Source organism: Pangasianodon hypophthalmus, chromosome 18 (genome assembly GCF_027358585.1).
Source record: "Pangasianodon hypophthalmus isolate fPanHyp1 chromosome 18, fPanHyp1.pri, whole genome shotgun sequence".
NCBI lineage: Eukaryota > Metazoa > Chordata > Actinopteri > Siluriformes > Pangasiidae > Pangasianodon > Pangasianodon hypophthalmus.
Window position 1 is genome coordinate 11,676,698 of NC_069727.1, and position 24,144 is coordinate 11,700,841.

The 24,144-nt window shown below is 36.9% G+C and overlaps 1 protein-coding gene across 3 annotated transcripts in view; it reads right to left on the bottom strand.

The window, feature by feature from the left end:
• The window catches only part of sfmbt2 (Scm like with four mbt domains 2), a 59,385-nt gene that overhangs the window by 20,267 nt on the left and 14,974 nt on the right, over positions 1 to 24,144 (bottom strand). For 2 of the 3 annotated variants that reach the window (XM_026923135.3, XM_026923134.3), the window contains exons 3-8: positions 22,066 to 22,160; positions 19,902 to 20,142; positions 13,017 to 13,037; positions 4,548 to 4,636; positions 3,409 to 3,652; positions 1,303 to 1,400 (exon numbers count right to left, since the gene is read on the bottom strand). In XM_026923135.3, the coding sequence (XP_026778936.3) occupies positions 1,303 to 1,400; positions 3,409 to 3,652; positions 4,548 to 4,636; positions 13,017 to 13,037; positions 19,902 to 20,142; positions 22,066 to 22,160 (788 nt within the window). The remainder of the gene's footprint in view (positions 1 to 1,302; positions 1,401 to 3,408; positions 3,653 to 4,547; positions 4,637 to 13,016; positions 13,038 to 19,901; positions 20,143 to 22,065; positions 22,161 to 24,144) is intronic. The other variant, XM_034313246.2, reaches the window with a different exon arrangement.

The following is a 24,144-nucleotide window of genomic DNA, read 5'->3' on the forward strand; positions in this document are numbered from 1 at the left end:
ACAATTTTCATTTATATGCATGTAACACATAATCTAAAGTTATGTGCTTGTGTACAGCAAATTTTAGTCTCAACATTGCCTTAATAACAAGAAGCGTGAGTCCGGTCAGTGTGTTCAGCTTTTTTTTAAAAATTGCATAAAAAATTTGTGTTGTTAAGTTTAGTTAGTTCCATTAGTTCCATCTTAGAAAAAAGAAAAAAGTCACATCTTAGAAAAAAGAAAAAAGTCACTCGGAAACAAGGATGCTTTGCTTGATGAAAATATATATATCAGTCTAACAGTATAACATATATCTATAATTTCTTTACTCATCTTCTAGTGTTACCAATATCAAAGGCCACTTAGTCACAAGAAATACCCCCCCCCCCCCCCCCCCCTTTTTTTTTACTGTGTACATGTTCTGCATCCATGCTGAATGTCTCCCGAATATTGAGATCAATTTCCATCCTGCATCTGCCTCAGAATGTTATGTTGATACCCATCTTACCGCCCATCCAACCTCAAAATTATTTTAAATAGATCTGTAACATGAGCTGTGTTATCTTACTGGACGGTTTTACTGCACAAGGAGTGCCTCGTGACTCAAACACACACGTGCAGAACTCAAGCACTGATTCTAATAGTGAAAGTATTCAGGTTTACATGACTATTATTTTTCTATTTAACTGATTATTAAAAGGATTACCAAGCTCATTAAATCACGAGAGAAATTTCATTCAGATAGGCTTCAATCAGTTTATTGTATTCTATGTATGTAGTCATCTTATTAACAGCTTATTAGGCTGCTTGTAAACATAGCCAATGAGAAGCCAGGACACTAAAGCAGCGAGATTTTGCATTATGGCAAGCATAGATTTAAGAGGAGGACTATGCCAGGTACTCTGAATTTATCAAGCAGGTGTACAGATACACGGATATTGTATTGCAGAGCCTTCTGAAGCCTAGAATGCAAGTACAAGGGATTTGATTTTATTCTTCCAGCAACAAAGAGTTTGTAGAATGATCTCATTAGGGAAGTACAACAGTCAGTTTGTGCTTGTTTTTGGATAATAACTCTGGATTGTGGACTGTGTAACTTTTAATAATTGATGTGTCTTAAAGCTCAGCATTTGTGACAATCACAATCGTATAACAAAAAAAGGTTTTGCATTATTTGTATGTACGATAAATCATTATTAAAATTGCTATTCAAACTTCAGTTAAATTAACAATGTCTTTTAAGTAATAATTCTCATACAGCATTCCGAGAAGAACCTTCAGTCAATAATCTATCATTTATTTCCCATAAACACGCTCAGTTACCTTAAAGACCTCCAGAGGCAGAGGTTTTTCCAGAGCTGCAGACATGGCTCTCTCTACAGCTTCACTCCACTCCGTAGTACTCCTCAGATCCCGCACTTCTGCAGAGGAAAAGAGAACAGCGCTCGACATCAGTGCGTCTCTCAACTTATCCAGCAATTCTTCCAGCAAGCTCTCCATCTATCCATTCATTTAAGACTATAAATAGCCATCTGTCCATCTACCTTTTATTATCTATTTTTCCACCCCCCCTTCATTAATAGTACATTTTACACCACAGAGCTGTTCAATTCTCAAATCTGATTGGCCAGAAAGTGTTGGTTAATTTTCTCCGGCTGAGACAGTAGTGCTTTATCGTTTCTATAGTAACAGCTCACTCAGAGGGACTTACATGTGAACACTTGACATATTATATATTGGGCTTATAATATTACATATTATAATATTACATATTTATATTACATATTATAAGCCCAATAATACATGGACATTAAACAACATATTGTAATTGAATGAGTCTCAGGTGTCAGGTGCTTTGTAACAGTCAGTAAGTGCTCCGCCACGGGAGGTACGACTTTGCACTTCCTGGTTTTCTCAGTAACATGACAACCTGCGTTGTTTTTTTTGTTTGTTTGTTTGTTTGTTTTTCTGTCTTATTAGCAATGTATTCAAGAGAGGGAAAAAGCCGAGATTTTGGAGGGAACGACTGTTTATAGCTGCTATAATGTAAGCAATAACATAACTAACTTGTTTTACAGAATAAACAATTAAATGTAACTATAAACTACAAAATATTCTTTAATAAATTAAAAATATCGCAAGTGCAATATACGAGGTATATATGAGGTATACCTCGATATACGAGGAATAAACACTTCCAGCCTTGCTGTTATAGGAAAATAATCTTCCGCATGGTAATAGCATTGTTCTTGATTATTTTCCTATAAGAGTCTTGTTTTATTTCTTAAATATATATGATATTACTGTATAAAAGGTGGATATCTAATATTACACGATTTGGTCTAGATATTTTGTTCACAGTTCCAGAGAAGATGATAAGGATCTGTTTTTCAGAAAAACAAGAGAATGACTCACACTCCCACACCCACCCACCCACAGCATGCACACTCACACACACACACAAACACTGTGCTTCTAGTGATTTTTTTGCAGAAGGTATAGAGCACAGCAAACTGTTGTCCCTTCAATTCAGCTCTAAGAAGCTTGTGTAAAATAAAAATATGCTGGTATTATAATGTAGTGTGCTGTAGTGATTCACTGCATTCACCTGCATTGCACATTTTTTCCCTATTGTATCTCATTATGATTTGTTCATTAATTATTTCATCTCTCAAGTGGAGCAAGAAACAAACTAAAATGTGCACTGTGGAAACAGAATAGGGAAACAGTGATCTAATAAAAGTTCACAGACTAACACTACAGGGCTATTAGTTACAGGTCCAGTAGGAAAAAAAAGAAACTACTACATGATTTGTTATTACACAAAGTAACTGCACTGTATTTACTGTAATTAGTCCAAGTGCATGAGTCAAATACATGCAAGCTATTACTGAGTGATTAATGTGATTAAAAAACAATAAACTTGAACACACTATTATTCCTTTGTGTACCATGTTTACTTTACTCCTAGCCTATCCTTGGGCATTTTTCACGTTTTGATTGCTACACATCTACGATTGATATTCCAAGGAATTGTATACATACCATTTTTCAGATCTGACATGTTCATGCTGACACTGTTTTGACATCACCTTTCTTTTTTATTATTCATTGTGTAATCCAGTGTCAGCTATGTTTTCATATCCTGGAAATTCTTCAAGGTGCATTTTTTTTTATCTTATTAATTTTAAGAGTGAGGAAAAAGAGAGGTCAGTGAAGGAGCAACTGTTTAAGGCTGTTATAAATGTAAGTGATAACAAGAACTAACTTGTTTCATTGATAAAATATAACTGTAAATGGGAAAAAAGTGTAAGGTTGTTCTTAAAAAAAAATTAGTTTTGCTGAGGTATAAGAGGAATGAAACACTTCAAGATGTTCTGTTATCTGAAAATTATCGACTTTGGGGTGGTAACCTGTAAATATTCTTACCTTTTGGTGGTTCCATTGTGAGAGAGTTTTCTTTAGCCCAGCCCAGTGGACGAAGCCTTATGTCCAAGTAGAAAATCCAGATGTAGTGGGCGGGCTCTTCCAGTCCCACATAGCTGAGCCAAAGACGCCCGCCAACGTTTCGCTGCACCCGCACTGCCCAGTACACAAATGGCTCGCTGGCATCACGGATCTCTAAGAAACACCCAGGCACAATCAGATCCACTGTGTTCTTACCCCTCAGAGGCTACAAGAGAAAACAAACACACACGTTACTGACCGGCCTGATTTGTAGACATCATTATTAATTCTCATTATTAATTTTTTTTATTAATTATCAATTATTTAAATAATTATATAATTATTTTATTATTAATTGTACAAATATAAATATTTATTAATATTAATAATTATATTACTTTATTATTAAATCTCATAAAGATAAATACACAAAAACAACACATCTCCACCACAGGAACCTGTTCACAAAACATTTCCACCCACAAACGTTTTTAAGAATTCATGAATTCATGAGTTTCCACTTAAGGAATCAGCTTCCGTGCTGTGCGGTCGCAGATCCAGAAATGAATTCAGCTGAGCCACTACATCCATATAAGTGCATTTTTATAATTGGTACATGCTCAAATAGTGTAATATGGTACTCAGATTCACAACGGTGTGCATTTATTGCACAGATTTAATTTTGTTGTTAACAGCGTAGCCTAAAAAGCATTGAAGCAGAATATCGTAGCCTGTGTATATCTGTTAAGCGAAGTGCGGATTGATGCATTGTCTACTGTTGTTTCTCAGTTTCATTTTTCTGAACTAAAAAAACATCCTAAAATAGCAATGTCTTGAATCAGTTTTTGCTTTAATATGAAACTAGTCAATTACTTTTTTGAATTACTGGTCAACTAGTAAAAATTAATACTACACGCAACCCCTAACCCATAACGGAAATGCAAAGTTCCTGAACTTCAACAGGTTCCAAAAACTCTCTCTCTCTCTCTCTACATATATATATATATGTACTGTATATCTTCTGTATATCCTATATAATATATAGGATATGTATAATGTACTGTATATCTTCTGTATATCCTATATAATGTATAGATTATGTATTCACATCATATACGCACCCCTTCAAGCAGGTTAGCTGGTGCTGTTCGTGAGCCTGTGAGCTCCTTCACCAGAAACTCAGTCCAGTCGCTGTACTTCTCTTTAATAGCTGTGAAAGTGATAGAAAATTAGAACATCAGACACTGAACCTGGTTTAATTACTGCGAAAAGTGTTAGAACCAAAAGAGTGTATGTGCACTTGTGTGAGTGGGCATACATCTTCAGTATATATAACACAGGCATGACTCTCATTCATGTGAATATACAACTTGTCTCAGCCACGTAAACAGTTACAAAACTGTAAATCAGCTAACTCGCTGTAGTCCTTCTGCTACAACCTACAACACTCACAAGCACACAATAATCTTCATGCTACCAGTGGATCATTTACACAATACAGATTGCGGTTGCTGCAAATTAAAAATAATTACCATGGCACTTTTAAATGCAGTGTTTCCTAATCCTGATCCTGTAGTTCCCCTGCTCAGTCACTCACTCATTTGTTTTTCTATACATCGCATGACCAACCAGCATATTTCCATATATCACAGAGAAGTGTATACTATATGGCACAGTATAATGATGAACCGAAATATGCTGAAATAACCAGCTAGAGATGTGCATTACAGCTGACAGTACTGACAACTCAGAGCACACAGATTGTATCTCTAACACAGAATGTCCCACGTAGAATGCAGTGAATAACAGTCAGTTAGTTCCGTCAGTGTTAACAGTCAATCCTAACTCATCAGATTACAACATGATTACAGAAATGTGTTATTGAAATTACAAAACACTGTAACGTCTAAAACAATGGGTTCCTGAGCACTGTAAGAGTAAAAGCATTTGCCCTCTCGCCTGGAGAACATAAGTTTAAATCCCTCAACCACGTATGGCCTGGAGTCCAAGAGATGGTCGGAACTGGGTTGGAATGATGGCATTACTCTGTCTGTCTATTAGAATAACTCTAGTCAGTTGTGGGTGTCTGTGAGTTCTTCTGGAAGCTACTGTCTCCTCAAGTGCGTGCAGCTTTAGCAGCATTGCTCCCCCGGAAAATATCATTCACTAAAATTCGCAAAACAAACAAGAAAGACTGCTTGCTTATCGTCTCCTTGCTTGAGACGATATTGCACAACTCAAAGGTCAGGTGCTACTGTCCAATTAGCACGTACTGTATGTCTGTAGATATGTCAGAGGTCTGAATCCCAATGTGTGCTATTACAGTTTTGACTCCTAAGTACGCATGTGTAACTAAACTCCGAATAAGGCCCATAGTGAACAATCTGTATTCGTGAGAAAGTACCTCTTAGTAACCATTTTTAATGCTCTGCAACCAAGGACACCTGTTTTTCTGACTCACCTTTTGGCGACTTGATCCACAGTATGAAAGTCTTTTTAATGTGGTTCTGCTTTACCACTACAATTTGCACTAAATGACTGAGCAAGGCAAACAGAGAACTCACAGACGAAGCCACACACTTACTGTAAGGTTAGATAAGAATGTCTTTATTAATTTGCTGCTTTATTTTCATAGTCCTACTTAGTTTTTTGCTCACATTACTATCCAAGTAGAAATTTCATTAGTTTGCAGACTTGTGTCCAAGTTACGAATCAAACAAGTAAAAGTCTGAGTCGAGCCGCAAGTCAGTCAACATGTCACTGAAGTGCAACTTGAGTCTCATTCCCTGACCTGAATTGATATCTCTGAGTGGGACTCATAGTAGGAAATAAAGGGAGCAAGAAATACACAAACAAAATACACATATAACACCCATATCAGTGCAACACATCTAAACATTAGGCAAAACCATGAATTAATATTAACTGACACAAGATTTGAAACTGATCACCCAAATTCTGTCCAACTATAATTAACACTAACCCAAGCTCACATTCATCTCTCTATAACAACACTCTGGGGAGACAAACACATTGTTTCTGTGTGTCCACATCACAACTCTAAGTATCATATGACAGCATTCAAAGGGTGTGATCTATGCCCTGAGAGAACGCGCTGGTAAACAAAGACAGGAGGAAGGGGGGAAACAGGAACAATGACTGGACTTAATTTGTCATGATGACTTCCAACTTATACTAGATGCCATGTTTGGAAAAAGTTGGTGTCAAATTAATTTTTTTTTTTAATATAATTTCTTCACGGATTAATGATGAAACTCAGTAAATAAGCAGTGGCCCTAATATTTTATGTGATTTCATTTGAGATATTTTATTCCATTTTTTTCTCAGATGATATTATTGTGGCCTATTTCAGATCAATATTTTGTGTATCATACATTAATCTTCTAGAGCAAAAACAGTTTTACAACTGTCATTTTTCAGTGGAACCCTTAAATATACACAGTGCTAAATATAGACAGCTATCAAAAAAGTGTGAGAAGGTTGTTCCCTTGCTCTACTGATCTCTACTCCTCTCTCTCTCCTGACTCTCTGTTTAATTTCTTCTCGACAAAAATAGAACAGCTATTTCCATACATGTAGTTTAAGGCAGTCATCGAACCCTCAGTAAGCTCTCAACACTCAATTTACTCTATATACCCCTTACATTTGTTTAGTTCTGATTGGCAGTAAGCCATTAGCCTATAGCTACTATCACCATGACTACTGCCACCACCCCCACTTCCACTCCTAACATTTCTCTCCAAGCTTATTTTAAACCTAATCATATTTGTTTTGATTTTTTTTTTCTTCCAACCCTGGTCTGGCTTTAAATGCATAACCTTGCACCCACCCATTAATGCTCAGAAGTCATTCTTATTTGAATATTCATTATGGAAAAACACAGGTGCTCAAACCACCTACTTCAAAAAGGACAGCCCAAACCAGAACTTCTAAGGAAGTGATCTAATTTGCCAATTCAAGGGAAGGTTCAGAATAAATTTTGTTTCAACACAGTTTAATGGTAAAGCACAGATTAAACTGAATGTACAGACTATATTCTTCTTCATATAGTAGATATAGTAAAAATTGAGCGCAGAAAAAAGGTAAAATCTGCTACAGTTTCACAAGCACTTTGCTTGCACAGCTAATGAAACATCCTGTTTCTTTGGAAACCTTGTGTACTATGCTCCATTCTTCCTGCACCTACTATTATTACTAAAGTGCACTGCAGTTGCTTCCTATATACACTCACCAACCACTTTAGCACTTTGAACACCTAAAAGTACACCTGCACATTTATACTTTTATGCTTAATGCACACCTGCACATTTATGCAATTATCCAAATAGCCAATCATGTGGCAGCAGCACAATGCATAAAATCAGACAGATACAGGTCAAGAGCTTCATGTTGACAGACAGACTGGTCTGAGCATTTCAGAAACTGCTGATCTGGGATTTTCACACACACACACACACACGATCTATAGAGTTTACACCAAATGGCGAGAAAAACAAAAAACACAGTGGCAGTTCTGTGAGTGGGAACGCCTTGTTGATGAGAGAGGTCAGAGGAGAATGGAGAGACTGGTTCAAGCTGACTGAAAGGCCATGGTAACTCAAATAACCACTTTTTACAATTGTAGTGAGCAGAAAAGCATTTTAAAATGCACAACACCCTGAACCTTGAGGTGGATGTATTACAACAGCAGAAGACCACATCAAGTTCCACTCCAGTCAGCCAAGAACAGGAATCTGAGGCTACAGTGAGTGCAGGAAGAGATTGGCTGGTCTTTTTCTAATCTTCAACTGCCCAGTTCCTGTCATGATATAGTTATTTAGTCTTTAGTTATTGTAATAAGTCTAGCTGAATGGGAACTGATAATGTCAAATTTAATTTAAAAGTGATAATAATTTAATACAATATATTTCTGATTTGAAACATCTTGTATTATATTTGTATTATATTTAATTGCAATAAAATATAATATTGTGCTCTGTGGATGAAAAGTTCATGAATAAAAATCTCAGACATTGTTTATTAGAAAAAATTATGGTGCAAAATTTCTAAGACTAGTAAAAGACCAGGCTAGTAAATGCTCAATATCAGATTTTAATTGCCAAAGGCGGTTCAGCAATAATTGTTTAAAGCTGCAGCTAAGAAAAGCTCTACACCCCCAAACACACTGTGGTTATAAGGCTGAGGTTAAGCTAATAAGCTGGTAAAAGGCTTATAACTGAAAAACACATCAGACATCTCTTGCCGTGGATTACATCAATATGCTACATTATTTACCTTCTGTATGCATGACTCACTTTCGTAAGGATCAACACACAGGAGGTTTCATCATAATCTTCATTTTCTCAAGGAAATCTTTTGCTAAATAAATTATTGCAACACTAAAGGGAAAAACTGGCAGCAAGTACTTATGTTTAAACAAGTACAAGTAAACAAAATTAAATTACTAAATTACTGTGGCCTGGATTATAGGCCTCATACCTAACTACAACACTGTATGAAAGAAAGAAAAGAAAATGAATGTTATGTTTAATCACTATCTCATCTGAAAGATTGAAAGAGGGCATTTTTGATGACTGTATTAAAAAAAATCCTCAACCATCTACATGACTTAGACACAACACATACAGTAATGAGAATTTGAGGCTTTGTATGTATGTGACTTCCTGTCCCAGAATGGCACTGTGTCGCTCAGTGTGTAATCACCCTAGCACATGTGTGCGCGAGCTAATCACTTAAGCAGTAAGGTGGTGGGTGTGTGTGGCTGTTACCATGCCAACAACCCCCTGCCTTCCCCAGCAGCTAAGCATTCTGGTTAGGCTTTGTGATTTGCACGCTTAAGTAGAACATGATCACTTTATCACATTAGCTCAGAATAATACACCATGCGTGAGCACACACACACACATGCACACACACACACACACACACACACACGCACACACAGAGGCACAAGATATTGATTAGCTTAACAAAGTGTGGGTGCATGTGTGTTTCTTTTTTCTTTGCAGCAAACTGCAGCTTTCATTTGCTTAGAATGCAGACTTTATATACAGACATTATGCATAAAAAATGTTCGTCACATGGCTGGGAATAAATATGAATTCTGAAATGTTACCTATTGAAATCAGTTTTCAGTACACTATCTGCTTACAATTTCACTTTTTAAAGACTACTACAATAAATAAAACTCACTTTTTCGCCTTCAGTATTTTACTAAATAATGTAGAAGTAACACTTTCTGCTTCTGCTATTTGCACCACTATACTTAAATTATTTTTGTTGCTATTTTTGACATTAGTGTGTGTCTCTACGCATTCATCACAATCTCAGCACAATCTCAGCTAATAAGGTTTGCTACACTGTAATTACACACTGTAATTCTTAGTCCATAATCTCTGCTTGGCTCTGGTGCAACCTTACAGTGCCAAGAGATTAAAAAGGTATTTGAATCATCTCTATATACAATGGCCAAGACTGGCACTAGACTTTTGGGGGCTCTTCTAATTACCTCTTTTTTCTGAGGTAAGACTGAAATGGTAGCAGAATAAACAACTAAGGGTTCAGCCCCTTTGAAAGCTCTCCCAATCATCATAAAGAGAAGCCGTGCATCTGGGCAGGTCAGCAGAGTGCACTGTTCAATAAACGTTGAGATATTTTTTTCTATGCAAAACTAACCCGCCCACACTCCCATTCGCCTCCAGTGAAGCAGTGCTTCTGGGCAGGACCCAAAATTATGTATTAAAATCTTGTAGTCCAATGAGTGTTAATCTTTGCTCCCATTAAAACACAGTGGACTTGAATCTGCCATAGGAGCTGTGTCGGGGGCTTAAAAGGAGACTTTCTGTGCTGTTCAGGCTGTGCTGTTCACTGAAAACAGTTTGAGTTAAATGAACAAACAGCACAATACTGCAGTGAGATATTTGATCATTTGATTCTTGAATTTCAACAGCAGTGATGAATAATAAACACATTTCTTACATTTAATATTGGAGCATTTCATCGCTGCATTTTAATGGAATTTTAGGCTTCCCATAGTCTTAAAGCAATCGTCTGTGCCAGAGCCTATCCCAGGAACACAGGCTGATAGACACGCATGCATGCTGAACACCAATCCATCACACACTTGCACATTTAATTCCACAACTGTAGATTGCTAGAATTCACCATTTGCTGGAAGAGCACTTCACTTCCTCTCTCCTGAGGTAAGCTGACATCTAGAAATGAATACCTTTTGAGAAAAAGCTTGTGCTGTTGAAAATGCCCTTGCTGTTGAAAGTGCTTTAACTCTACTGAAACTGAGGATTTCAAATTGAGAGTGCATTCTTTTAAACAGCATGTGAAATCTAATATTTAATACTTTTACAAATTTAGCAACAACTTCTAATTTAATACAGGCTGCAGGAACTGGGGCATATAAAAATGTAAAATCATTTAATCATGTTAATGGGAACTTTAAAAAGCAATATTAAAAATAATGAAAACTGCACAGTGAAAAATTTAATGAGTTCTTTGTTTATTTTGTAGATGAATTTTTGTAAAACTAGCATTTGAATTTTAACTATTTAAAAGGTTCTATTTAGTGTTTTAATTTCATGCCACTGTAAGCATGATTTCCTGGTTAATGATGGTGTGTCGCCAAGCCAGTTTTTTTCTTGTTTGTACTCTGTTGCTATTTTTCTGGTCATATATTAATATACTGTGCTGATATGGGAGGAGCAGCACAAAAGGGGGAGTGGCATTTAAAATCTGCCCACGGAATGGGATTTCTAAACCTATTTTGGTCCAGAAATATGCATGCAATACCACTGCCTGAGACCCTCACTTGCCACAGGCGCAGGGATAAAACAGTATTTTCCTGACTTTAAGCACAGCTGTATTTCCCGTTCCTGTAACGTGCACTGAGAAGCAGCGCACAAGTATATATACACAGCATGTCATTTTATTAGGGCAAACCAAGAATCATAGCCAAAGTGTGTAGTGGGGTAAAACACATGCGATCAGAGTAATCACAAGAATATACATAATTGTCAACTGTAACACTAAACAGGAACTTAGATAAGGGAAACAAGATGTGAATTTAGTGACAAAAAGGCACAATAAGGGTAGAAATAGACAAACAAAAAACACAAAACAGGTGGACACAATCTGAGAACAAACCAATGAGACAGGACTAAAGCAGAAATCATAAACACGATCTTGTAGCATTCATCAGATGAAAACCACAGCGTGAAGGGTGTTAAACAGTTAAACAGTGGGTATGACAGTTTCATGTTCACTATTTATCTAACCTCACTTCAACAAAAATAGGCTCCTTCACCCCAATAATAGTTAAGTACCACTGACTTGATTTTTTTTTTTTTTTACATAACGAGACCAGTTTGCACTGAAAGACTTGATGAAGCACATTTCAGTCACGCAAAAGACAATTTGAACCATCTATTTGAACCAGTGTTTAAATCCACACACACACACACTGTCAGTCAGAGGCACTACAGAAATGCATACCCATCAGTCTTGCTACTGATCGCTTCTGAGGAATGCAGAACTTTCACTTTCACATGCTATACATTTAGATTCACTCTCAAAAGATTATCTCAAAATCATTGAATGATCCAGTAACTCTGCACACACCTACATAAATAAAAGAGTAAATGTTTTAAATTCAAGCATTGCTGTAATTCAGAAGAATAACACAGATACAAACCTACCAACTTGTATCTTGTTTTTCTTTACACCTGACCAATTTAAGTCATGACCATTTCATGACCAGTAGCTTGACTTGGATTCATTTATCCAAAACCTGAGACTTGACTTGGACTTTTTCCTTCCACTTTCAGGTTGTAAGCTACCAACAAAAAGCTATATTTTGGATAATTGTACAAGTTTACCGCAAAGTTCCATATTATATACCTGCAAACTAAACATTCTATTAAACTTCCTAAAGAGTGTGTGTCGCATGGATACGTGTGAGGGCGTGTTGTGGAACCTGCCAAACAAAGAAATCACTTTTCATATGACCTATGAGCTACTTTTATGAGGTGAACCTCAACTACAAGCATGCATGCAAATTTTTACTCACACACACCTATGCAGATAGAAACACAAATTCAACACCCCCCCCCGCAATCCTCTCTGTATGCAGGCAAGCATGCAGGCTATCAAGGCTGCTGACACTTCCTTAAAACATGAGGAAAAGAATAAAAGAGAAAGAGCAATAAAGAAGAAAGAAGAGCAGAGAAGTGGTGAAAAGAGTGAATGCAGAGAGAGAGAAACAAAAAAGAAAGAAACAAAGAATGAAAACAACAAAGAAACAAAGAAAGAATTTACAGTAAAAATTTTTTTTTTTTTTACTGAAATTACCAGTGTACCAGTGAATTTCCGTACAGTCCTGCTGAATTTACACGAACACTATGTGTTAATTCAACACCTGTTATTTCTCCATGCAGAGATGGAATGAGAGAGAGACTGACAGAGGATAAGAGAATATGTGTGTGTCTGTGTGTGAGAGAGAGAGAGAGAGAGAGAGAGAGAGAGAAGGAGAGAGAAAGAGAGAGAGAGGCTCAGCTTACCTGCTCTGAGGTAAACGTTATCTAAGGAATAAACAGACAGGAACACAGTAGATGACTATCACAGGCTAAACACACACACACACACAATTATTATATGCAATATTTTATGTCTAAATACACAAGCAGAGTCCTGTGTGAAATTTCTATGCTTAAATAAAGATTAAAAATAAAGACTAAATATTATATTACTATATTTCTAAACTAACAAGACACATGCAAAAGCCCTTCATGACAACAGACATAAACCTAAATAAACAGGGTTTATTCCAACATGCAGAATTTGCCATGAAGAATGTTTCCATTCATTTTATGTAAAGTTGGCATAACAGCTAAGTGTTACTGATTCTCAGTGACATATGGTTATACTTTTCAGGCTGGCTTGTGTTAGAATGTCATGATAACTAACCAAGATTTTTATAAATATCTTTAGCAAATTCATAACTCTTGATTTTACAGTTGTGTATATTTTAGAGCCCATAAGTAAAGAGAACCTCATACTTTAGCTTATAAGATTTATGGAAATATATAACAATCTAATGACACCATAATGAAAGGTATGTACACTCAGGTCAATAAACATTTGGATACTGACAAAGTTACTCTTATTTTAGCTGTCTACCACAGTATATTGGAGTTAAATAATGAATATGTAGGTAATAGGACGATTGGCTGCTCAGCTGTTCCATGGCCAGGTGTGTGTTATTCTCTCATTATATCACTCACAAGTAAGCAGATAAAAAATCTAGAATTAATTTCAAGTGTGGCATTTGCATTTGAAATCTATTGTTGTTAACTCTCAATATGAAGTTGAAAGAACTGTCATTGCCTGTGAAGCAAGCCTGAAAAATCTGAACATAACCATCAGAGAGACAGCAAAAACATTAGGTGTAGCCAAATCAACTACTTGGCACGTTCTTAAAAAGAAAGAATGCTTTGGAGAGCTCAGGACCACCAAAAAGCCCGGAGGACCACAGAAAACAACTGTGGTAGATGACAAGATTTTTTTTCCCTGACGAAGAAAAACCCTTTCAAAGTCACACCCTGTGTCAAAGTCAACAATCAAGAGAAGACTTCACCAGAGCAAATACAGAGGGTTTATCACAAGATGTAAACCACTGGTATGCCTTAAAAAAGACCAGATTAGAGCCCAAAAAAAAAAAAATCCTTAAAAAGCCTGTACATTTATGGAACAACATCCTATTGACAAGTGAGACAAAGATTAACTTGCACAAGAGAAGTGTATAGAGAAGGGAGGGAACTGCCATGATCTGAAGCATACCACCTTTTATGGAGTGGGCGTGTATAAACTGGTTCCCTTGTATTTACTGATGATGTGACTGCTGACAAAAGCAGCAGAATGAATTCTGACGTGTACAAGGCTATATTATCAGCTCAGATTCAGCCAAATACTTGGAACTCATTTCACAGTCCAGATGGACAATAACCTGAAGCATACTTTGAAAGCGACCCACAATTTTTAAGGCAAAGAAGTGGAATGTTGTGCAATGGCCAAGTGAATCACCTGACCTGAATCCAATTGAGCTGCATTTCACTTGCTGAAGGCAAAACTAAAGCAAAGCTCCCCCCCCCAGAACAAGCAGGAACTGAAGGCAACTGCTTACACAGTTTTTACACAAGGACATTGGAGGAGACAGACTCTTAACCAGAGACATTATGCTTATCTCGATAATCTGTACATGTTATGATGAAGAACAAAATCTACAATCGTCTCTTATCCTCTTGCACTAGAATCTTTATGTCTGCCATACCATTTGAGCATGAGTTCTCCCTATTCTATTGCTGTCTGTGAGTTTCTAAAGCTGTTGTTCTTCTCTGGAAGACAAAGAGAGCTTTCATTTATTGCTGAAAAGTCACACAAAAAACACCAATGCACACACAGACAAGAGACACTGCATGCTAAGCCTGCTAATAGACAAGTTTGATATAGGAATGCCAAATGCATAATGCTAAAGTATTTTTTATTTACATTAGTGTAATTCCTCTTGCCCAAAATTAAAGAGGAAAGCTTCTAATGATGAACATATCTAGGTTGATGGACTACATTTAGCAGAAGAGGGATGTATATTCAATTTGAATTTTGTCAGAACTTCACCTTTTGTTTTCCAGGAACACTGTTACAGATTCTACGGTGTGACAAGACAGGGAAAAAATATACTGTGTCAAGTAAAGGGCTGTTCATTGTCACAAATTATAGTATGAAATAAAGAATTCAAGATGATCTAAACAGTTCTACAAAACTGGACAGCTGAAGATCTCACTGTGGTTGTAAAGAGTGGTCATTTGAGTTACCGTAACCTTCCTATCAGCTTGAACCAGTCTCTCCATTCTCCTCTGACCTCTCTCATCAACAAGGCATTTCTGCCCACAGAACTGCTGCTCACTGGATGTTTTTTTTTTTTGCACCATTGTGTGATTGAGAAAATTACATTTACCTTGAGAGGATCCACTGAGCTCTTTTATAAAAATTTAGCAGTCATTTATGCAATATTTTCATAACTTCTGGCACTCCTACCACATTAGCATTTCATTAAAAGTGGAAAATGAAAGAGGAACATAGGGAGGAAAAAGTAGTGGGGAGAAGTAGGAATAAAACCAAAATGTACCTTATCAGAATGTCTGAGAGTGGTTCTGTTCCTTTCATTTGTGTATCTCTGAGTGACGGAATTATCTGTTTTTAGTTTAGTCATAATCAATTAATACATTTGATTTATTTAATCATTTTTATTTGTATGTCTTTTTTGTATTAGCATGATGACTTGTATGTGAACTTCATGTTTACTTCATCAAATAAAAACATTTTATATATACACTCACTGAGCACTTTATTAGGAACACCTGTACACCTACTCATTCCTGCAATTACCTAATCAGCCAATCGTGTGGCAACAGTACATTACATAAAATCATACTGATAGGGGCTGTCTCCTGGGATTTTCATGCACAACAGTCTCTAGAGTTTACATGGAATGGTGCAAAAAAATGGTTTGCACTTCAAACTTTGAGGCAGATGGACTACAACAGCAGAAGACCACATCAGGTTCCACTTCTCTCAAGAACAGAAAGCTGAGGCTGCAGTGGGCACCGGCTCACCAAAACTGGACAGTTGAAGACTGGAAAAACGTAGCCTGGTCTCAAGAATCATAATTTCTGCTGAGGCACACAGATGGTAGAGTCAGAAACTGGCACCAACAGCATGAATCCATGGACCCAACCTGCCTTGTGTCAACGGTCCAGGCTGGTGGTGGTGGTGTAATAGTGTGGGGAATGTTTTCTTGGCACACTTTGGGCCAGTTAATACTAATCATCATTGCTTGAATGCCACAGCCTATTTGAGTATTGTTGCTGACCATGTGCATCCCTTCATGGCCACAATTTACCCATCTTCTAATGGCTATTTCCAGCATGATAATGCACCATGTCACAAAGCAAACGACGTCTCTAACTGGTTTCATGAACATGACAATGAGTTCAATGTTCTTCAGTGGCCTTCCCAGTCAACAGATCTGAACCTAACAGAACACCTTTGGGATGTGAAAGAACGGGAGATTTGAAGCATGAAAGAGCACCTGAAAAATCTGCAGGAATTTGCGTGATGCAGTCATGTCAACGTGGACCAGAATTTCAAAGGAATGTTTCCAACATCTTGTGGAATCCATGCCACGAAGAACTGAGGCTGTTTTGAGAGCAAAGAGAGGTCCTACCCAGTGTTACAGTACGCTCACACATACAGTGATTTTATCACTGCATGTTGCCAGTCGCTGTACTACGAAGTTGCCAGTAGGCATTCCTACTACTAGTTGCCATAGTAACATTTATCAGTGGGTTGCACAACTAGCATTCCAATTTTGAAACCTGTTTCCTTGCCACTACAGTTAAACATTCTGGAGGGAGAGCGTTTGTATATAAATTTCACCGGTGTATATATGCATAATATTATATGTAATGAAGGAGAAGCAGTGTGTGCTCTTTACCATTGCAGCCATCTCTCTGAGGCGAAAGTGCAAGCGCCAATTAGCTTAGCTTAGCTTATGGCCTTGGCGAATTTAAAGCCACTGATCACATGCGCTCAACTGTCTTCAATCCTACTGGTAGTTGCTGTACCATGTCACACCAAATTTGCATAAAATTAATCGTTTCTCAACTGTGCTGCGTCACTGGACATGCCCACATCTAGTGGCCGAAGGGCTCATTGAAAATGAATATATATATACTTATTTATGCTATATAGTATATTTATATAATATTATTTACATTACTTATTTATAATATATATGTGTGGGGAATGATACGCCTGGTTCTAATTTTCCCCTGCATGTTTCTAAATGTCACCTTAAAATAGTAAGCATGACACTAAACACTTGGACGCTGTCAGAAGTCTGGGCTCAGTGTTCGTAAAGAGTAAAGGATATTACTGCACACATTTATCGAGGTATAAAGAGGTTTATAAGAGCTGCAAAATACACCCCAATCACTGAACTTCCGGTCATTAGCACTGAACCATAACCACTGAGTTTCCACCGTCCCAGGCATGTTGATTAACATCAGTTACTGAATTTATGGAAAATGGCAGTAAGATCTGAACCAAAGTGAGTGCATAGTATTAGAGCCCGTCATCATCTATATGAGTCAGCTCATCGTTATGACTCAGTGATACTTCATTATTCTCCCAATTGGAAGCGCATAAAACTTTCTATATATTGAACTTTCTTTGGTACAAAGGAGACAATCCTGTGGTGCATAGAACCTCCAAAAAGCTTGTGTCATGGGAAAGTATCATAAGTTATCCAGCATGAGTAATAAACTAATTTTTTTTGCAAGAAAATTGATGAGTAGGTGCTACTTTGACTGTGCGTTTGCTGATATTAAGTTTGTATATCTACAGACAGTTTTATCCTTTTATGAAAATACTGAAAAATACCACTACTATTCTGACTGAATTCCTTTAAATATGGGCATTGTTAAAGTTACTTAACCTTAGCTAACCTTAACCATGCTGTCTTCCAAAAAAGAAGACTTTTTTTTTAACCTTTAGCATGCACATGCTATACAAAATTACTGAATGGCAAAATATTTCAAAGTGTTCTCAATAAAAATATTGAGTTTGTTGAATGATACATTGTATAACACTATATCAATATATGCATATGTCTGACATCATGTGAGGTCTAAATATGAGGTATAATACAAACAAAAAAAAACCTATCTATAGATGGTTAGGTCAAATATTGTAACTTTGGCATTATCCTGACTATGTGCATGGACAAACCTAATATGAGGTCTTAAAGCTGGTAAAATACACAATGTCAAATAATGTAAACATCAAATAATTAAAAAAATTAATCAAATTTTAAACCCGCGATATGAATCCAGCTATTCAGAACTCTGCTTATCTTCCCAACCACAAAATATGCATGTGACGATAATTGTTTGTACAATACTCACCATGCAATTTGTGTTGCACGTTGCATCTATATTTATAGCTGGTTTGTGAAGTCAGAGTGTTCCTCTCTCAATTTAACAGCTTTATTACACCATTAACCAATAAAATAATTAAACTCTATATATAGATCAAAACCTAACTCTAACTCAGTTATACATGACACAGTGATTGGCCTCTAATGCCATAGTAACTATTAACTAATATTACATTTTTATTTAGATTTGATGAATACAAAGTTATACTAAATACACACTCCATTTTTTTTACTCAAGATAATGCATCAGTAAGCAGAACTTCTTTTGTGTCCTTAAGAGTCGGTTTGTAGGCATTCAGGCAGTTGTTATCACACTAGAATCATGCGTTGGTCTGCTCGCTTTGCATTCACCTTTTCCTTAATTGAACAGGCAAATAACTACAGCCAGTCCTGACTAAGAAGCGTCTTATTTGACCAAATGGCCTGAATATCACTCTCCAAAGGAAGACTACTATATAACAAAACTGTAATAACATTTAACCTCGCTCTAAGTTCGTCTTATCTTATCTACACGAAATTTTTACACTGTGTTGCAAACTAGATGTTACTTATTACTAGTCAATACTTAATCAAATACAGTACATACTTCATTATGTGTATGTCTACACAAGGAACAATATCAAAATTATGTTGAGTATCTTAAGAATTATGTTGGGAATGTGCTCCTTATTATTTTACAATATATCTGAGCTCCTGTTTCTCTATTCATTTCATCCTATTTCGTGTTTTTATCATATTATTACCAAAATATGTGTCAGTAACAGAGTTGACATGCGGGTAACAGGATTGATGACAACAACAATGTTTAGCAGACAAATGTTTACGGATGTGGTCCCTATGCTGCAAATATAGCACTCTTTGTTTGCAATAAGAACAGTAGTTCTTATTGCTCAAAGGTATATCAAAGGTCATTTATTGTCATTTTGCATGTGAGATAACTAGACCAAAAATTTACTTTCCATTTATCTGTAGCAGTACATTCAGTAATGTATGTCCTATCTCAACTAATATACATATTAGTATATGTATATTAGTACTAGTATTATACAGCAGATTTTTAGATTTTTGTATGACTCATTTTACATAAGTGTCCACTATTGTGTTAAATTTGAAATTTGAAATAAAATACAGTATATGTATTTTTATATATAAATAAAAATACGGTATATGTATACGCACGTATCTGGGTGTATATTTATATATCTATGTCTGAATGTGAGAGCGATATTTTTGAAATGGTGAGATTTTTTCTGGACAAATCAAGTTCGATATTCATCTCACGCTATTATAATGTATAAGTTATTTCATTCTATGTATATTATATACGTATATGTACTGTATATATGTGTGGGAGCGCGTGGGAGTGTTTGTTTGTATGAGTGTGTGTTACCTTCAGGCGGCTGCAGCAGTTTGTTGTTCTGCGCACACCAGCCCACAGGATGCAGCTCTGCAGTCATGACGTCACACCAGAAGTCAGCGCTGCGCTCGTCGCCGTAGCCACAGTAGCGCAGCAACAGCAGCTGGCCACATGTTGTGATGACAGTAGCAACCCAGTATGTGTCAGCGCGACTCCTATCGGCCACCTCCAACTTCATCCCAGCCTGGAAACTGCTCTGCAGGCTCAGCTCCACCTGAACAACCAAAACACACAGCTCTGCATGTCACCTTGAGAGTTCAGCCTCAGTTTATTCCCACACAGAGTATGTAATCTCAGTAATTATGTAATACGCGTGGTGGCCTGGGAAAACCCTTCAGGTGGTGAAATTTAGGAATTTTCTTCTACAGGCTTTCCTGAACTGAAATGAGTTTCCCTTTTGCATGTATATCGACCACAAGTAAAGTTAAAGCATTTTAAAATCACATGTTCCATTCTGGGTGCAGTGCAGGAGCTTCATAGACATTTTGACAGCTGGTACAAACTGATTACAAACCGAAATGATAAAGCTTGTGTCCATTTCTTGATGGCATATTTATCCAACAACTTGATCAAACCATGAGATTTATTGTGTGAGGAAATCTCGCTTAACAAAAAAAGGTTTTAGACATTAGACATTAGGCAGACAAACTGTTGTTTTTTAACACTGTTAAACTCCTTACCCACTGTGATCTTTGCAGGAAGATAACCAAGACAAGATTAAAAAGTAAATAAAAACATCTTCACATAGTTTTGGTTAAATACTGTACATTTACGGTTTCATAAATTTGAATTGTCCACAAATGTCAAAGATTTTTCAGCTACAGCAATATCCGACAGGTTCTTTCTCGAACCCGCTACACATTCATGTGCATATGGTGAGTTGTAAACAATGTTAGCACAACAACAACAACAACAACAACAAAGGTACTGTCATGAATCCCCTCAGAGTGCCGTGCTTTTGTCCGTGCATAGCCTATGCTCTTACTGTGATACTGTTTGTGTTCCTTTCCTAGTCTTGTCTCCACCCCTTGTCTTGTCATTTGCATGTCTTCTAGTATCCATCTGTTCTCAGTTTAGTTCCTAATTAGTATGTCTGTTTATACCCATCTGTGTGTGTTTCTTTACAAAGATCGTTCAGTGCATACATGAGTTTCTGAGTCTTATTTCCCTAGTTCTGATTTCCGGAGTTGATTTCTGATTGTTCTTTGGTTTATGATTATGGATTTGGCTTTCTTAATGCTGCCTACTCATGTATCAACCATTGCTCTGGACTTTGACTATGATTCTTGGATTTATCCCAATAAATCCCACACATGTACGTCTTGTAAATGTGGCCTGAGTCATGTTACAGCTGCAAGTCCTTTCAGAGCCTAACAAGTATCTAACATTAGTCTGCATGTACAATTCAATTAAATTACGGTGCTTGTGTTTTAAGCAACCTAGATGATGTCACTCTGAGAAAAACATACTCTAAATATACTTAATATACTTAATTTCATAGTCTTTGCATTGAAAGGTTCTCAAATTCATTCTTAACCCTGATAGAACCATACAATACCAAGATCAAGACCTGTGTCCAGCTTCGGCTTACTTCTAGGTTGGACTCATATCCCATCTCTACTCCATACTCTTGTTCATTCATTCATTCATTCATTCATTCAACTGTTTTATCTTGGACTTGGTAATACTGGACACAAGGTGTGCCTAATAAAATGTCAGTTCAGTGTATATGCAGTAGCCAATATGAAACCTTCTCGAAAATATGAAAAATTTCTAAACCATACAAAAATACTGTAATTTTTATTTCATTCATGAACTGAATTCAATTCAGTTTAGCTCAACGTTAGTCATCCAAACATTAGCCCTCCAACATTTCAATTATTAAAATGTGTAACTTTTTTTTGATAACCCAAAGTGTTTCAAAAACTGAAAAATATTTCCTCTGGACTGACGAGCGCTAGTGAATACAGACCTGCGGGCTGCAGTGTATGTTTTGATCTGATCCTGGATTACACTGAGACTGGTTTCCAAATTCAGCCGACCTTTCTTACCTCCTTAATCTGAAATGTGTGTGTCTACTGAGAGGCATGGCTTAGCAGCATACATTTTTCTGTGCTGTGTACTTGTTAGAACTTACATGTCTGAATAAGGTGTGTGCAGCTGCCGTGGCTCCTGTTTCCTCCAGATACTCATCCCAGTTAAAGTCCAGTTCCTCTTCTCCACACTCCATATCTGACAGAGAGCGAGAAAGAGAGGGAGAAAGTGAGAATTTAGATATACAGAAACAGAAAGAGAAAGAGAGAGTATATAGAGACAATAACAGGGAAAAGGAGAACGATATTAAGATATAAAGACGGAGTGAAAAGAACGACAAAGAGAGAGCGAGAGAGTAACACTAAGACTGACCGTCTATCATTATGAACTATGTAAGCCTAAAAAGCTTACTGCACTTCCCCAACATCTCACATCTCTTTCTTTTCACTAAAAAGTGCCAGCCATGTGGACAGTGCAAAACTTGCACACCATGCATGTTTTAACTCAAGTGTTAAGCCTCATGATGCACAACAGTGACACCCAACATTAGTCACACATTACTCTGGAAAGGAAATGCAGCAGACTGTGGTGGTAAATCCCCCGGATTCCCAGTCATTGTTGGAAAATTTTATTTAAATTTACATTTCATTCCATAATGGGCTATTCCTGCTGTAATATTTATAAGTATTACTTACTATGTTTCAAGACAAATGAGTGTGTGCATGGTGCCCTGCGATGGACTGGTGTCCCATGCAGCATGTATTACTGCCTCACAAGCAGGACAGGCTCCAGATCCACTGTGACCCTGACCAGGATAAAGCACTTACTGAAGGTGAATGAATGAATGAATGAACGAATGTTTCAAGACAAGATAATCTTTAGGTGCAATGGCATAACCAGGGGAGATGTGGGAATTTGGATCTCAAATGGAGTAGCAAGAGAAACTCACAAGCTCCGCTTTTGTTTTATTCATTCTTTTGCAAATTAATCTTTTGAAATATCACTCTAACCACAATGACCAGTTTGGTGTGCTACTATTGTGCAACGTTACTGGGAGTCACATTCAAACAAGTCACATTTAAATTAATAGTGTATGTGCTATTTTAGTCTTTTCACTATCCTGACATGTTGCATGAGTGTAGTAATTCTGTGATAAAAATGTACAAATTTCCCCATCCATCTACCTCCACTCAACAAACTAGCGTCATGTCTCAAATCACATACTTATTTACCATTCTAGACCATTACTGTGTACTAACACTAACCGGTTTTCCTATTACTGTGTGCGTTTGAATTTTAAAAGTAGCCTTCAAACCCACTGAAAAGTCTTGTTTTGCGTACCAGTGCTCTGGGTTTTCTAGATTAGTAAATACTTTTTGAATGTAAGATCAGAGTTTTCGAGATGCAGCTTATCACAACAATCAGAACAACAGCAGAACGTTTAAAGAGAAACAGAACTCAATAGTTTGTTTAACATCACCCTTCATGAAAGGAAACATTTTATAGTTCGACTTGATGGACAGGGATGTTTTGGCTCTGACTATCTACAAGATGCATATAAGATAGACAGGCAAGTATGTGAACAATGCCGCTCACATTGTTGCTGCTTCTGCACATACACGCAAGGTCGTGCTTCAAGTATAAGCCAGGCCTCTCTTCTTCACGTTGGGCCATATCCCATCACTGCCGTTGGGATTATTTTCCTATAACACGGCATCGTGTTTTATTCCTTATGTTGGTTTGAAGCTGGATATAACGGGGAAATAAGATGCACTCTTTCAAACCTCCTGACTTTTTGTAAAAGTGTGTCAAGAAATGCAGGTTTACCCTTCCCAGCAGCCTGGCAAGTCAATGCAAGAAATATTCCTTTGGTTTTTAGTCACTCATTTTACACACACACACACACACACACACACATATGTATTTGTACATTTTTATATGTGTGTGTGTGTGTGTACTGACAAAATAAAATTTTAAAAAGTTACAGCAGTCCTAAATTCTAAATCTGGATTTAAAAAAAAAAAGTAGGCTGGTCAAGGCTTGGGGTCGCAGAAAAGTAAAATGTCTATTTGGGGTCATCTGTCCAAAAAGTTTGAGAACCCCTGAGTTAATCCTATTTCTCACCTAGGGCCAGGCGATATGAGGATATGATAATATCAATATCATGATACATTATTTTTCT